General features: G+C 43.2%; 1 protein-coding gene and 1 long non-coding RNA gene across 7 annotated transcripts in view; one reads left to right on the top strand and one right to left on the bottom strand.

Moving 5' to 3' along the window:
• Positions 1–6,696: 6,696 nt before the first annotated feature.
• LOC109447141 (uncharacterized) lies at positions 6,697–13,257 on the bottom strand. Its single transcript, XR_016019332.1, has 3 exons — positions 13,120–13,257; positions 12,939–13,009; positions 6,697–6,830 (listed from the first exon to the last, which is right to left on the bottom strand). It is a non-coding gene; the product is annotated as an uncharacterized LOC109447141 (long non-coding RNA).
• A 183-nt stretch (positions 13,258–13,440) lies between these two features.
• The window catches only part of CDK5RAP2 (CDK5 regulatory subunit associated protein 2), a 168,846-nt gene continuing 165,253 nt past the window's right edge, over positions 13,441–17,033 (top strand). For all 6 annotated transcript variants that reach the window (XM_019731198.3, XM_088793159.1, XM_074330933.2 and 3 more), the window contains exon 1: positions 13,441–13,783. In XM_019731198.3, coding sequence (XP_019586757.3) covers positions 13,728–13,783 — 56 coding nt within the window. In that variant the 5' untranslated portion in view covers positions 13,441–13,727. The remainder of the gene's footprint in view (positions 13,784–17,033) is intronic.

Below are 17,033 nucleotides of genomic sequence, written 5' to 3' on the forward strand. Positions count from 1 at the left end.
TCCATTGGGATTTCCATGAAAATGTTATAGAAAAAACTTGCTTCCTTTTGGATTTCTTTTTCATACATGTAAAAAATTTCCTTTCTGGAGTATAAATTTGAAGGGCCACAACCATGTTCCATGTGTTAATTAAATACCTGGTATTGAGAGTCCATCTTTTTATTATTTCGAGGTACCCTTGAAGATCTGTTTTGACAAAGTTCAGGGGTGTTTAATGGCATGCCCTTTAGAGATCCAAGGGGTACTTTGAAAAAGAAGAAAAACAGAGTCAGGCCTTGTTTTGTACTGAGAGCTTCATAAACTTCAGTTGGTTTATTCAACTTTGGTTGTTGATATTTAAACAGTAAAGCCCTGCTTTTCTAGTCATACAAGAAAACAAGTTTTATTACCTTGTAATCCCACCGTATATACTTATACATGTGGTTCTGTACATGTAGTGCTATGATGTACATGAATTGGGTATTATTTTCAGGAAACAGAATCAGCATGGCAGAAATCAAACTAAGCAAATTAAAATTTCAAGAGAAAATAAATCTACAAATTTACCACAGCACAAGGAAACATTATCAGAAACATTCTTTTTTATAGTTGTAGTCATAGTTTTGATGAAAGTCTATCAAAGACATTTACTAGATTGCATTATCAAAATTGGTTTTATTTATTGTCCATAGGAGTATAAGATGCATGTGTTTTTAAAAATTACACATGCTACATTATAATTAAATTAGTAACTTTAAAGGAATAACTGTTTAGTTACATTAAAAAAGTGAAGCTAAATTCAAAACAACCAAATGTTTTTCATGAGATGATAGTATTAAGAGTATTAAAAGCAACGTTCTCAGTGAGTGTTTAAAAAAAAAAAATCACAATTTTACCTATGTTAGTTTTTCAAGGCAGTTTTATGAAGAAATTGCAATTATTCTACAGGCTTTCTAACACTTCCACTTACAAAACGAAATCCACCAGACAATGTTAAATTTAGAATGTACTGTCTGCTTGTATTAACAAGTAAGTTTTAAACCTTGTATGTTGAACACCAAACTTCCGACAGTTGCAGAAAAAAAAACCAGGGAAAATATTTTCTTTGTATGTGGTAAGAGTAGGTTTGGGTAATAAAGGAAGTGTTTGGGAGGAAATCTTCTTTTGTGGTTTCCTTTGTGTTGTCAGACCAACTGCTCAAGTTTTCTATGTCAATGTTGTTTTCTTTGCTCTCTGCCCCAAATAAGGAAGAGTGATAGCTTTTCCTTATATTCACTGCCATCCTAACCCAATCATGTTAAACTTCTGTACAATTTCCTGTATACAGGTATGCCAGGTTACCCGATGTTCTCCTTTTGCTGGTACTGTTTTTTGCTGTCTATAACATCCTGGAGAAGGTTTCTTCATTTTTTGTAGCCCCTTGATAAAAAGAAGTTGATGGATCCTTAATTCTATCTCCATTGTGTCGAATGAACACCTCTCTTATTGCACATATTTTGTTGTAAATACTTGTCATTTTGTGTCTTCCTCAGTAGACTCTGTATTTCCTGAAGCAAGGATCATTTATTCTACCTGTAGTATCTGGTCTAGTGCTGGAACATTGTGGGTGCTCAGTAAATGGTTTACAACAAAAGGTCCTAGACAGATGCGAGAGTTGGTATGTGAACTTCTTTTGTGAAGTTTTATAAGAAATCATATTCAGTGGGTAAGACACTTTTTATTTAATAGAGATGTCAGCATATGGGGTTCAGAGGGTCTGAGAAATTCTTGAAATTGTATGCTGTTTTGTTTGTGAATACAAATAATTTGTGTGTGTGTTTTCTGGAGAAAAGTTCTATACCTTTAATCATAATCTCCAAAGGATCTATGATCCCAAAAGGATTAACAACAACTTGGACGGGGATTGCTTTGTGTATTTCAGCAATAAAAACTCTCCTGCTGAATGTAAATTGCTACAGCCTTGATTGAAGAAATCCATTTCTGGGAATCCCTCATCAAGAAATGAGACTTCTGTGCAATAAATGCCTTCTTTTCCCCAGAGTTGTGGATAAAGTTCAGAAAAATGAGGCAAACTCTTGATACTTAACAACAGAGATGTGGCACAGTGCATGCACTTGTTGCGATAACACACAGTCATTGAAAAGAATAAGGAAGAATGATTAAAAACAGAATCAAAGTTGAGTGAAGAAAGCCAGGATGTTTTGAAGATGTGAATGCCGTCCCCCTTCTGATGTGTAGTTTAGAGAAACTCTTACGTGCACCAGGACCCACATTTCAAAGTCTTCATTGAAGCATCATTTGTTACAGCAAAATAATTGGAAACACCCCAAGTGTCTGTCAGTAGAAGAATGTATAAATTGTGGCTTATTCCATATACTTTGAACAAAACTTTATGCAGTAGTTGAAAATGAATGAATTACAACTGTAGACATCAATATGGATAAATCTCAAAAACGATGTGGAGCAAAATGAGTCAGAGAATATATACAATATACTTTTATATAGTGGCCAAAAATGGAAGATGGAATGTGTTGTTTAAAAATGCATACATCTGTGCGAAAGCTGTAAAGAAAAACAAGGAAATGATTGATGCAAAAGAGAGCTTTGGAAGGCAGAAGGGGATGCACAGATGACTTTAAAAGCATTAGTAATGTTCTTAAGTAGGGTGTGTGTGTGTGTATACATAGGTTTTCATTGTATTCTTTTTCAAACATCGTGGATACACACACATTTACTCTGGTATATATGTAAAACTTCATAGTAAAACTTTTTAATAGGATATAAATGGGTGAAAACAACATGATTTCAACTGTGTTGGAAAAATACATACAGAAAAGGTTTGGAAGGAAATAACCATCACTTGGTGATCTCTGTATTAAAGGAACAAACAAAACAAATCCACTACATTTTATTTCACAATAGTAAAAAAATTCATCAGGAGGATATGGAATCCCAAATGTTTATATGCACTTAGTAACAGAGCGTCAGAATACGTGAAGCAAAACGTGATGGTACTGAACAGAGAAGTAGGCAAAACCACAACTGTAGTTGGAGACTGCAACCCCTCTCTTAACAACATACAGAACAAGTAGAGCAGAAACCAGGAGGAACACAGAACACTTAAACAACATTACCACCAACTTGACCTAACTGACATAGAACAGTCACCCAATAACAGCAGATATATACTCTTTTTAATTGCACGTGCAGCATTTACCAAGATTGACCATACACTTGGCCATAAAATAAGTCGTAAAAAAAATTTAAAAATATCAAATCACACAAAATATGTTTTCTGACCACCTAGAATTAAATGAGAAATTAGTAACAAATACATCTAGAAGATTCCGAAATGTTTTAAAACTGACATACTTCTGAATAACACATAGGTCAAAGAAGAAATGAAAAATTAGAAAGTATTCTGAACTGAATTAAAATGGAAACACAGCATTTCAAATTTGTGAGATGCAGCTGAAGCAATGCTTAGAGGGAAAAGCAGACCACTGAATGTTTACATTAGAAAAGAGGAAAGATCTCAAATCAATGACCTAAGTTTCTACATTAAAAAATTAGAAAAGGAAGAACAAAACAAACCCCGAATAACTGAAGATAAGATGTTATAAAGGTAGGGGCAAAAATAAATGCAAAAGAAAACAATAGAGAAAATCAATGGAACTGAAAATTGGTTCTTTGAGAAATTCAATACAATTGGTAAACTTCCAGCCAGAAGAATCAAAAAAATGTTTAGAGAGAAGACACACACAAAGCAGTATCAGGAATGAGAGAGGCGATATCACTATAGATCCCACGGACATTGAAAGGATAATAAGGGAAGGTTAGCCAATAAATTTGATGACTTAGGTGAAATGTACAGATTCCTGAAAGACACAGACAAGCAAAGCTCACCCAAAAAAGAAGGGGATGATCCAAGTAGCTCTGTGTCTATTAAAGAAATTCATTTGTATTTAACAACGTCCCACAAAGAAAACTCCAGGTCCAGATCACACCAATGGTGAATTCAATGAAACACTTAAAGAAATAATACCAATTCTACACAAACTCTTCCAGAAAAATTTAAACGGAGACAATATTCCCAACTCATTTTATGGAACTAGCATTACCCTGATACCAAAACCAAAGACACCGAAAGAAAACTACAGACCAATATTCCTCATGGACACAGACACAGATATTCTAAGAAAATTTAAGCAAATTAAATACAACAATACATACAAAAGACAATACTTCACAACCATCTAGGGTTTCCCCCATGAATACAAGATTGATGTAATATTTAATAATCAATCAATGTAATTCACACAGAGTGAAAAAGAAAAAAAATCATGATCATGTCAGTATATGCAGAAAAAGAATTTAACAAAATTCAACATGCGTTTGATAAAAATGATGATGATGATTATGATGATGAAGAAGAAGATGAGACTCTATTATCAAATTATCTGTTCAATTTGAGGGCTGGGACCGTCTTCATCTTTTACTCCCATTGCCAAGCACAGGCCCTGGTACCAAAAAAAGCTCAATAAACACTAGTGAATTGAATCAGCTGTGTTGCAGTGTTTACAACGGTCGACATGGAAATATAAGTGTACTGCAGTTTGTAGGCTGAGTTAGAGCTAGCCTAAACCAAAAACCAGACTGTTATTTTGGGCAGCACCAAGTCACTTGTAAGGAGGAATGCTTTTGAGTGACCGTTGGACAAACAGCCCAGATTGCCCTGCAGTGGAATGGTGCTGATGAAGCTCATTCCTTCAGGCAGAGTCTCGCGCCCACAGACTGGATGGCATATCCTCCAACATCGAGGCATGTGCTGACCGGGCAGGGAGCAGACTTACTCTGCTAGGTGGATGCTTTTAGTGCTCGCCCCTCCCTGCCTTTATTTTCAGTAGCTTGCAGAACCAGCAGGCTATAGCTCAGCTTTTTAATTTCCCCCAAACATTTTCTAAATGGGCCATTGTTATCTGTAAGCAGCATAGCTAGGGGATTATCCAACTTTATTTTAAGAAGGTATTTTTACCAAGAGATGAGATTCTTCCAGACAAGGATAAGGATAGTAATGGTTGTTTATTAAGATTCTGTTGTAGTTGAGATAATCGTTTTTGGGGTAATTGAGTAAATTGTATAGACTCCAATGGGCCATTAATCCCCAAAGGAATCGTGTGAAATGGAGAGGCCTTTAAATCCTCTAGCAAGGATCAGAGTTTGGCAACAGTGATATTTTCAATTTCCTTCAGGAAAAGTGAAAAGGTAGCAATGTTAACAGGTATTGGCCCTGGGTAAAGAATTAACTTCATTTACTTACAATTACTTATAATCTGTACCTCACTTTTTCTATTACAAGAGCTCATTAAACCATTCAATTAAGGGTGAAAGTATTAGTTAAGTATACCGAAGAGGAGGCAGAAGTACGCCAGCGAACCCAGGCTAAGGGTTACATTAGCAATTGACACCCAATTTGGCTGAGTTCCCCAGCAACCAACAACATGGGTCACTTACCCATTGCTGTCTAATTAAAGGATGCGATCTGGAGTATCAACAGAAAGTCTCTTTCACTGAGTTCTGAAAAACAGTAGCTTGTAGTACAGAGAGCATCAGCTTTGGAAGCAGAGATATGGATTCCAGTGCAGGATTCACAACCAGGGGATGCTGGGCAAATCACTAGTCGGTGGCTCTTAGACCTACTCTCCTTGCCTGCAAAAGGAGTAATGATGCCGACCTCTCAGGGTGGCCTTGAGGCTAAATGAAATCTTACATGTGATGTCTACATGCCATGGGATGTCTACAGCACATGCCATGTCCTCAGTGAATACTTCCTTCCCACTCTGCCTTTTATTTAAGAGGTCTTCCATAAAAGCTTTACCAAAAAATGCAGTTATTCTCTAATGAGGGGAGAATTGGATCAGGCATCAGCTGGCTTGTTTTCTGACAAGTATTAGAGTAAGGCCACTCCTAGGTTTTACGTATGTTTGGAATGAAAGGAGATACTTTTCTAAATTGAATTGCTGCTGTTCCTTTGTTCTCGGTGGGTGGCTTGGGGCCAGGATGGCACCCATAGGAGGCTGAAGTAGGTAGCATGGCGTCCTATAAGCTTTCCCATGGTCCCACAGGATTCCCAAGAGTTGCCATGTTTGCCTAGGGGAAACGGATGAGTAGTGGGTACAGTAGTGCCTCCTTATTTGTGTGTGGTTTCATTTCTTCAGTTTTAGTTACCTATGGTTCACCGTGGTGCGAAAATAGTAAATGGAATATTCCAGAAATAAACAATTTGTAAGTTTTAAATTGCATGCTTTTCTGAGTAGCATGATGAAATCTCGTGCCATCCCGCTCTGTCCCACCTGGGATGTGAATCGTATCTTTGTCCAGCCTACCCACGCTGTATACCACCCCTTGGTCACTTCGTAGCTGTCTTGTTCGTGAAAGAGAGAGAGAGATCACATTCCCAAACTTTTATTACAGTATTTGGTTATGGTTGTTTTGTTTTATTATTAGTTATTGTTGTTAATCTCTTACTGTGCCTAATCTCATAGTTATAGGTATGTATGTATAAGAAAAAACATAGTATATATAGGGTTCGGAACTATCCATGGTTTCAGACGTCCACGAGGGGTCTTGGAACATACTGCCCGAGGATAAGGGGGGCTGACTGTACTGTGAAGTGAGGAGAATACAGGCTTCAGAGTCTATACATTTAGGTTGTAATCCATGACCTGTTATAAACTTACAGAGTGAACTGGGGCAGGCCATTGAACCCCTCGCGGTCTCAGTTTTTCCACAGGTACATCCAAGAGATTTAGTTAAATGTTCTCTGTGAGGGCCTTTTCCTCTCTGGTATTCTATTAGGTGGGGAGAAAAAAGTGTTTCAGGTAAGATCATTAATTCTGATTAAGATTTATTAGTTCATTCTTTCACCAACATTTATTAAGTGCTTATTATCTGCTACACACTAAAAATAGACCCTAGGACACAGAATGAAAAGTCCCTGCTCTCAAAAGAACCCAGACACAAAAGAGTGCATACTGCATGAGTCTAGCTGTATGAAACTCTAGAAAAGATCAGTCTTTAATGACAGAAAGTAGACCAGTGATTTCCTGAGGCAGAAGGGTGATTGACTGGGTCTGGACTGCAACAGAACTTTTTGGGGTGATGGAAATATTTTATACGTATGCTAATACAGTAGCTGCTAACCTCATGTGGCTATTTAAATTTAATTAAGATAAAATCTCGAAAAATTCAGTTCCTCATTCACATTTGCAGGGTTCAAAAGTCACATGCGGTTAGTGGTTACTCTTTTGGACAGTGCAGATTTGGAACATTTCCACCATCCCAGAAAGTTCCGGAAGGTTCTTTTGGGGAGCACTGTTCCACATCTTGAGTGTGGTGGTTGGTGGTTACATGGGTATATAAGTTTGCCCTAACTCATCAGAATGTATACTTAAAATGGATGCATTTTATTGTATGTAAATCATATCTCAATAAAATTGATTTAAAATAAAGTCCTGCTCTCAAGGAGCTCCCAGTCTAATAGAGGAGACAGCAAGTTAACAGACAGTTACAGAGCTGTGTGAGCGCCATCAAAGAGACAAGCCCAGGGTGTCCTGGAAGTCCAGAGGTGGGGCAGCTATCCAAACAGGGTCCCAGAACTTTCTCTTAAACTGTGGTTGGAGGAACTCTGGGAATTAGGCCGAGAGGGGGAAGGAAAAGTATTTTAGACTATAAGAACCACTAGCATAGAGTTCCTTTGGGTGAGTTAGAAAAATATGCCCTTTGGAGTGGACTCGGCCTTGGGAAGCAGAGCATGGATTGGATTTCAGCCTCCCCCTGCTTTGGGCTGGGTGTCCTCATGCAGGGCACAACCTGTGCAGTGGAGTGGCCTGCCAGACAGAGGGGAAGGCATGTGCAAAGGCACACAGCCTTACAGCCATCCCTTTGAGGAAGCAGGTGCTACGGCCACTGACTTGTGGTTTTCCTCCCTAGGTCCTCACCTGCTCTTTCAATAGAAATCCACTGCGCTTAAGTGACAGGTAAGTTTACACCCTCTCTTGCAAGTCACAATCAAGATGTCGGTGCCTTTTTTAATCTGCAAAATTTCCAGACAGTTGATTGAGTCAATTACCCTTCTTTGCCTACAACTACTGCTGGTTTACATATTCAAATGTGCAGCTGGGAAGGGTGCTCAAAAGGTCTTGGCACGTTAGGATAGTTTTCCCAATAGCCTTTGACTCTCTTCTCACCAGCTTCTGGGTTTAGATGCAAAGGGATCTGGCCGTGGTACTGAGGAGGATCAATTCAGGCCGGAGGATCTCGATTTGGGACGAATCTAGGCTTTCTGTAAGTTTCCAAAAGTTCAGGAGTGCCAGTTTGGGGGAATTCGGAAATTAAGGTCCAAATTCCTTTCTCCGTCACTGGATTGCTGTATGACTTTGGGGAAATCTGTTCACGTCTCTTGAGTCTCGATTTCCTTATCCGTAAAGGATAACGACTTTCTCTGAATTGCGAGAGAGCATGGAGGGATGAAGAGCGTGATATGGGCTCTGTAGATGGTGTTGCATCAAACGGCTATTTTATTTCTTCTGGCCTTAAAAAGTGTGGAACTAGGGCCCATACGGTGTGTACAGGTTTCTGTCCTCGTCTGGTAGGGCATAGCTCTTGCTTGTAAAACACCTTTCTCCAACCCCTCAATCAGACTGACTCGATCTCTTCTCTTTGTGCCCCTTGAATCTTACTGTTATTTGTCTTATAACAACAAAGGGTTTTAAGATGTTTTACTTTGATTTATAATTACTTATGTGCACGTTAACCAGCTTCTGAAGGCAGGATACCGGTAACTCCGTGAAAGCCACCATGGCATAGCAACTAAGAACACGGGCTTTAGAGTGAAATCTGGGCTCAATTCCCAGCTTCACCACTTAGCAGCTGTGTGGTCAAGCAAATCCCTTTCCTCTCCGAGCCTCAGTTTGTCAGCTATGAAACTGGAGCATAATCAGTCCATTTCATATGGTTATTTGTGAGGATTGAATGTAAAGTTTGAACAGTGCCTGGCATATAGAAAGAGCTCAGTACAGGGCAGCTAATACCAGTTATTCATGGGCTGTCAGTGCGGGTGGGGGTGGGGGGGTTCAACATTGTGGTCTAATGCACTGAGTTACAAATAAAAAAGCAAACCCAGAACGTTGAACTGGCAGGTCTAAGGTGACATCATGTTGATGAGTGTTACCCTCTCTAGCCCAAGAATCTACATGCTGTCACCTTATAAGGGGGCATTTCTCATTCCTTTTCCCATCTTGAGAAAAGTCAGGCCTGAGTGAATCTGACTATTGAGTACCTATGATGTGCACAGCCTGGGGCTAGATGTGGGGCCTACAAGGCGTCACTGGCTTAGTACCCAGCATGCTCTGGAGACGACAGCGGGTACTGACTGGGCACTGGTCCAGGATGCTGATGGGGAGGCTGGCTGGGGGAGTTCTTAAGAGCCAGGGGCAGGGTGGTGTGCTAGGAAAGCTGCTGACCTGGGGACACGACAGACCTGGGTTTGAATCTTGGCGCACCTATGTATTTGAAGGGCAACATGGGCAAATCTAGGACAAATGTGTAACAAAAGAAATATGATAGTAATGGATTATAACCCATAAGATAAAGGAAGTGTCTACAAGTCCATACTGATGTAAATAAACAACTGAATAAATGGGGGAGATGAGAAAGCTCTTCCTTACATTAGAATTGTAACTAATAAATATAGAAGGCATGATGAAAGTAGGAAATCACCAAGGGGCAAATACCAGTGTAGTCATTGTTTTGGGTAAGAATTATCAATAGATGATAAAAATTAGTGGGTGAAAATTTGATGAAAAACAATACATTTATATTGTCTCAAATATCACCCCCAAGATTCTTATTAATTATAAGAAAATAGTAATCTTACCGCACAGAATCTTGGCAGATACCGTCTTATCAAGAGATTGGGGTTAACATCACCAATGCGTGAGACATCTTAACACCACCTGGCTTCTCATACCCTGAGAAAGGCACAGTGTCACGTGTGTGTTTTTCTTGCCAAAAGTGCATAATCCCAATCTAATCATGAGAAAACACCACATGAACCCAAATTAAGAAACATGCGATCAAATAACTGGCAAGAACTTCCATAAAGTTGTCAACGTCATGAAAGAAAGAAAGGAACTGCCACAGATTGGAGGAGAGTCAGGAGACATGACAACTAAATGCAACGTGGGATCCTGAGCCAGAAAGAGGACACTAATAGGAACACTGATTAAATTTGAATAAGGCCTGTAGTAAATCATATTGCAGTAATGTAATTTCTTAGTTTTGACAATTGTGCTATGGTTATGTAAGATGTTAATATTTTGGGAAGCTGGATGAGGGCTCCACAGAGGATTCTTTGCACTATTTTTGCACCTTTTTTTCTAAGTCTGAAATTATTTCTAAATGAAAGGCTAAAAAAAGAAAGAGAGAAAGAAAAGGGAAGAGTGGCCTTTGGCAAACCTCTCCTCTCTCTGAGCCTTAGTTTCCTCATCTGTAGAACAGGGCAATAATTCCAGTCTACCTCAGAGCGTCACGAGGATAAAATGAAATAGTGCACAGCAGCGACGTGTATGTGTTGACCCTGTAAAAAGGTATTCTTGCTGTTAGTAATGGCAGCTCATGTATCTTGATGAGATGCTTGAGCTGCTAAAACTTCAGGAGGGTTCTACCCTAATGAGAAACATCTGTCTGCAAGCTACTTCCTCCCAGCCATTCAATATGACCTTGCTCAAGGAAATAATAATGCCAGCTTTGTGGCTGGGTGGCTGTTGTCAAGGAGATGGCGCCAGATAGCCCAGACAGCTGGTGGTAGTGACGTCACCTCCAAGCTTGGCAGAAAGAAAGGCCATGGTGAGACAGAGACGGGGCAAAGGGCTTCGTCCCTGACCATGAAAACAGGAAAAACAACTTCCCAAATAGCCTATCCTTTGTACGATTGATTCTATTTTCAGTTTCCAGGTTCACTAAAGGGTGTAGCACACCATCCAGGAACACCGTCATTTGCCGAATGGGGCAATGGATTAAATAAGGAGAACTCTATTTCTTTACAGTTTCCAAAGTATCTAATAGGATACTGCAACTATGTGAGCTCAGCATTGTCTGCCCCATTTGACACGTGGGAAAACCAAGGAGGAGTAAGCAGAAGGGACGCCAAGTCACAGAATAAGTAAGTTGCAGGAGTTTCTGGAGTGAGAATCCAGGTGCCTAGACTTCCAGTCCTGCATTCATTACTGCCCACACTAAGATTCACCTTGTGGCCGCCTTGAAGCAGTTGCCCAAGGAGTAGAGTCTGGCGAACACGTCTCTGAAATTCTGTTGTATGGATGTAGACATCACCTCTTAATTATAAATTCTAAAGTGGAGAAAAAGAAACAAATAGGGAAGACAGGCTGTCTGAAACAATTAGGGTGTTGGTGTTGAGAGGACCTGACCTCAAATCCCAGCTCTGCCACTTACCAGCAGTGAGACCTTGAGAAAGTTCTTTTTACCTCTTTCAGCCTCAGTCTTCTCGCCTGTAAGAGAAATGGGGATAATAGCGCCTACTCCAGAGGGCTGTGGTGATGGTAAAATGAGGTGGTACATGTGACATGCCTGGCACAAGTGGCACATAAAAGATGCTCAGAATATGTGAAGTCCTCTTCCTTGTTTTCTTTCTCAAGAGCTTTCGCCTGCTTGATGGAAAGTTAGTTCCCCCATCTGGGAAGTGATGATTTGTAACTTAGCCTTCCTCACCAGAACAGAGTTGCTTGTGCATTAGTAGAAATCACCTCCAGAGCTGGGAGGTCCTGAGACATCCATCCAGCCCAACCCTGTTATTTTACAGATGTAGAAACTGAGGCCCAGAGAAGAGGGATGGTCCGCCAAAGATCACAGAGAGTTGGTGGCCAAACCAGGGTGGGAATCCTGACACCCCAGCTTCCTTGCTGTTGGACATATGTAGTCTTGGGAAGAACTGTTGGTTTCAGGGGTTCAAGGATTGCCCCTTCCCTGGGGCAGGGCATGCGGCATGCTGCAGGTTTCTGCACACTCTCGCAGACTGTTATTTTATTGCTGATTCTAGGGGTGGTTGAAGATCTGGGGAAGCAAGAGGGACAGGTGTACACCATCACCATGAGCTTTGTAGGTGTCACTACTAAGGTGGTGTTTGGTGGGGTGGAGGGAGGGAGGGAGGGAGGGAGGGAGGGAGAGAGAGAGACAGAGAGAGAGACAGAGAGAGAGAGACAGAGAGAGAGAGAATGGGATCCATGGGATCACCACTGACTGAGTTACTAAAGGTATCTCAGGTCATTCTTACATCATGACGAAAACCTTGCCGAGTAGGTTTTAGCCCCATTTTCCAGATTGAATCATTCCTTCAACATATATATTTAAACACCTGGTGGGTGTGATAGTTGTGGGAGATATAACAGTAAACACTTCGCAACACAGTCTCTGCCCTTATGGAGCTTCCAGTTTAGTGCAAGAGGAAGACATTAAAAAAACCCAAAACGCAGAAATTGTTATACTTGCAAAATGTGGTAAGTGCCACAAAGGAAAAACACCCTTGCTGAGATTATAAGAAAGGGCTTGATTTACATTCGAGGATTAGAGAAGGCCTCTTTTGGGAAGTAACACTTAAATTGAAGAATGAGGAAACTGAGGGTGAGGGTGGTCTTATACATGATTGTAGGGAGAGTCACCATCTACCCACTTGCCCATCTTTTCCAGATATTTTCATCCTGGGCTTTCCGGGTAGCAACCTTGAGATTGGGAGACGAAGGTTGAGTTCACTGGCCAAGTTCTGCCCCGATTATCCAGGGGTTTGGTGATGGCTCTGCTTTAAGGAAGGTAGCCAGGGTTATGCAGGGATCCCTGATGCAGCTGGCAGGAGCCACAGATCTGGCTTGAGGTGACAAACTTACCGTGCATGACTTTGGGCGAGTCACTTCCTCTCCGTGTGCCTCAGTTTGCTGACCTCAGGTGCGTCTGAGCCCTAAAGGTAATAACGAATCATTAGGCGACAGACTGGATAGCAAGTGCCGCTGACCACTTGGCTCACAGGAAGGAGCTTATTTGTTTCAGACTAAGTGTACAAGTTACTACCTGAGTTGGGATTCTACAGGTTGGATTTTTCTAAAGCGAAGCGGCACCCGATTATCTGAGTTTCAAGTCAAGGCGGACGCCTTTTGGAAGCGCACACTGTAAGGTTCGGGGTCATTACCCTAGAAAAACACACACCCCAGGTTTCACGAATTCTGAGCATCCGAGGGGCTGCATTCCTAACTCCCGCTTAAATTAACGGACCCGGGCCGGCTTTGCCCTCAGCAAAGATGGCGCCCGCCCTGCCGCGGCCTGGATACCCTCACAAAAAATGGCAGCCGGGCCCTCTTTCGTTCGGCTCGCGGGCCCAAGCGCGGGCGCTCTGCCCTTTGTTAAGATGGCGCCTGCCCGCGCATCCCTGCCCGGCTTCGGGCCGCGGCCGGCCGGCTTCAGCGAAAGCGCCTCGGTGACCCCGCCTCGTTTCCGTAGGAAGAAGCGCCGGGAAAGATGGCGGCGGCTGCGGTTTGAATTCCAGCGGCGCCGCCAGAGTCCGAACCAGAGCTGGATTGGAGGGGGCGGGGACCTGGGGAGCCCGGCGGGTCGCGACCGCGTGGGGACCCGGCGGTGCCGCTGCCACGAACACCAGTGCTGCCCCCTCCTCTGTGTCCGTGATGGACTCGGTGTTGGAAGAGGACGTCACGCTCCCCGGGACGCTCAGCGGCTGCAGGTGCGGCCCGGATTTTGGGGGTTCGCGATCACCGGGTCGGGGTTCCCGCTGTTGAGGGTTCGATCCAGCGGAGACTTGGGCTTTGCTCTTGAGGGTGTTTGAAGGTTTGCAGACAGGGGCGGTGTGCAAGGTGGGTGTCTTGGGGGTGCGGGGCGCCTCCTTAGGGACCCACCAGCTGATACTGAGTAGGGGGCTGGGGGTACGACCTGCACCACACCCGCCTGTCGTATTTCGGGACATACGAGGGAGAGGATGTGAGGGACAGGTAAGGGATTCTCCGAAAGAGCGGGAGGAGGGGGACCTCTGAGAGTGGACCCTTAGTGGAGGCTGGTTGGGGGCAGGACCGGGGGTTTGCTGTCATTATGGTGAGTGTAGTTGGTCTGTGCACACTTTGCTAGGGGGTCACATAGTGGCCACCAAGACTGAGGCAGAGGTTAAGAACCTTGGCTGGAGTTGAACAGAATTGCATTCAAGTCCAGCCCTTTAAACTAACTAGCTGTGTGACCTTGGTAGAGTGGCTTAGCCTGCCTCCTCGTCTGTAAAATGGGGCTACTAGTAAAATCCACCCAACAGAGTCGGGGTGAGAGGTAAAGGAGAAGGTGTCTGCCCCTGTCCAGCAGTTTGCTTGGCAAGTGTAATGCCTGGCACATAATCAGTGCCTAAAAATGGACTGTGTTGCCGCCGTCATCGTCAGTAGTAATACAGAATGGGGAATAATGGTCGAGAGAGAGTGGCCTCCCAAAGGACCTGTCCAACGAGGCAGTTGGCGTCCACATTGCTGGTGGCACTGGTCTCTCTCCTTCTGGCAGGAAGGCCTGACAGAGCCGGGCACTGCCCCAGGGCCAGGGCCCTTTGGTTGCCCAGGGCTCCTGGTTGGACAGTGTGTAGAAGGACTCAGAGGAGAGCCTGACTGAGAATCCGCAGTGTTTATCCAAATCTGCGAGGGACAGGCCGCTTCTTTTAGTCAACAGACCCTAATTGAAAGGGTGACCATGTTATTTGTTGTGTAAACCCAGACGCTTTTAAGAGTGAAATGGGCACAGTTAATACAAATGCCTGGACAGCAGGCATAAACAGGTCCAATCATGGGCAAACCTGGACAAATGCTTACTTTGTTTATTGAGAACCTACTGTGTATAAGGTGGAGGTCGAGCAGGCCCTTTGCAGCTCCTGCCTAATTGGATCCTGTGGCAGCTCATGTCCCTTTCTCTTCATCTTACTAGACTACCCAGATATGTTGGGGGACGACCTCTCACCTGATTGTCATATTTTCCTTCATGCCCCTAATAGTCCTTTATACCACAGCTTGAAAGCTCTTTCTAAAATGTACATCTGATCCCCACAGTCTGTACTTTATGTTTAATGCTTCTCATGGCCGTTAAGATAAAGTCCATTATTCTCTCAGACAGCTTTTCTCATCTCAGTGCTAGTTGGCCAGACCTAGCTGGTGGGTTTCAATCCCAGTTCTGCCACTTATCAATCGTGTGACGTTGGACAAGTCACTTATTCTCTGCGAGCCTCAGTTTTCATCATCTGTAAAGTGGGTGAGTCTAAAAGGGTTTTAGCCCAGTGTCTGATCCAGCAACTCAGCAGATCATCAGATAGTCTCCCTTCCTTCCTCTCCCTGACTTCGCAGCACCCAGGCAGGGGCTGCATACATTCCTGGCAACTAATCTCTTACTTACCTGCTCAGACCCTCCCCGGCTCCTTTCCAAACTCAGGGTGGAGTTCTTTAATGCAGCTTCCAGGGTCCTGCCTAGTCTGGCCCATCAACTTCACAGCCTCCTTGGTCCTCCCTCTCCCTACTCTGTCTCCTCCCCGGGCTCACCTGGCTGCCAGACTCTTTGTCATGAATGCCCTGTCCTTTCTTACTTCTCAGCCTGTGCACTTGCTGTTCCTGCTACTTGGCTTGCCCTCCCTCCACCCCTTTGCCATATTAATGCCTACTGTTTTTCAGGTCTCAATTTAGATGTCACTGCGAGGAAGGCTTCACTGACAGTCCCTCATCCCCACGTGGGTCCTCTGTACTCTTCTAGCCACCCCATCCGTCACTGGCCCTATTGCAGCCCTTGTTCACCTCACTGGATTTACTGACTAGCGCTGTCCAATAGAAATATAATTGAGCAACATATGTAATTGAAAATTTTCTAGTAGCCACATTAAAAAAGTAAAAAGAAACAGGTGAAAAATAACTTTAATAATATATTTTATTTAACTCAGTATTTTCATATATGATCATTCTAACTTGTAAACAGCAAACTGTTATTAATGAGATAGTTTATGTTCTTTTCTGTCTTACTGACTCTTTGGAGTCTGGTATGTATTTTACACTTGCAGCACTTCCCAGCTTGGGTTACCCACATGTCAGGTGCTCAGTGGGCACACGTGGCCGATGACGCTGGTATTGGACAGTGCAGGTGTGCAGTTAACTTCTCTGTCTCCCGGATTAGACTCTGACCTATTTGTTTACGAGCAGGGGCTGCATTTTAATCATCTTTGTAGCCCTAGGTCCTGACCAGGTATCTGGCTCATAAATGGGGTTCAGTAGCTATTTGTTAACGCTGAATAAAAAGCGATCTTTTTAGGTGACAGTATTAGCCCCTTTTCACAGGTGAGGGCCGTGAGGCTCAGGGAGGTGGATAGTCTGGGCTCCACAAAAAGTACATGATCGAGCCAGGATGTAAATCCAGGCCTACTGACTCCAAAGCCTGGCTCTCAGTATCCTGTTCGGCTTTCCAGTTAGTTCTCTGAACCATTCTGAGAGGATTCTGGAAGATTCCACGAAGCTGCTAGGACTTGAATTGGCCCTTAAAGAACGGCAGAAATGTTCTGAGAGCCAGGTTCTCCATTAGGTGGTCACAGTGGAAGAGAAAAATCCCTAGAATGAAGTCACCTTGTCTTCTGCTAATATGAGTACTCTCGTGCTTGGTAATTTCCAAGCCCCAGTTTTAGAGACTAAACTGGAGTCCAGTTTATGCTCAGACTTCTGTTGAATTAGGACAGTGTGCATCACTCCCTCCAAACCTGATCACCTGTGGGTGCCCCAAAGAGCTCCAGCCCTGTGAGATTTAGGCCCAGATTCCGGCCCCAGGAACCTTGCCCAAGCTAAGGCCCTTTGTAAGCCCTGCCTGGTGGTGGTCAGAGAACCTGTCTGGCCCATCAACTTCACAGCCTCCTTGGTCCTCCCAAAAACAGTAGGCATTAATATGGCAAAGGGGTGGAGGGAGGGCAAGCCAAGCAGCAGGAACAG

The sequence above is a fragment of the Rhinolophus sinicus genome, chromosome 16, assembly GCF_057876585.1.
Source record: "Rhinolophus sinicus isolate RSI-liver-muscle chromosome 16, RSI-T2T, whole genome shotgun sequence".
Lineage (NCBI taxonomy): Eukaryota > Metazoa > Chordata > Mammalia > Chiroptera > Rhinolophidae > Rhinolophus > Rhinolophus sinicus.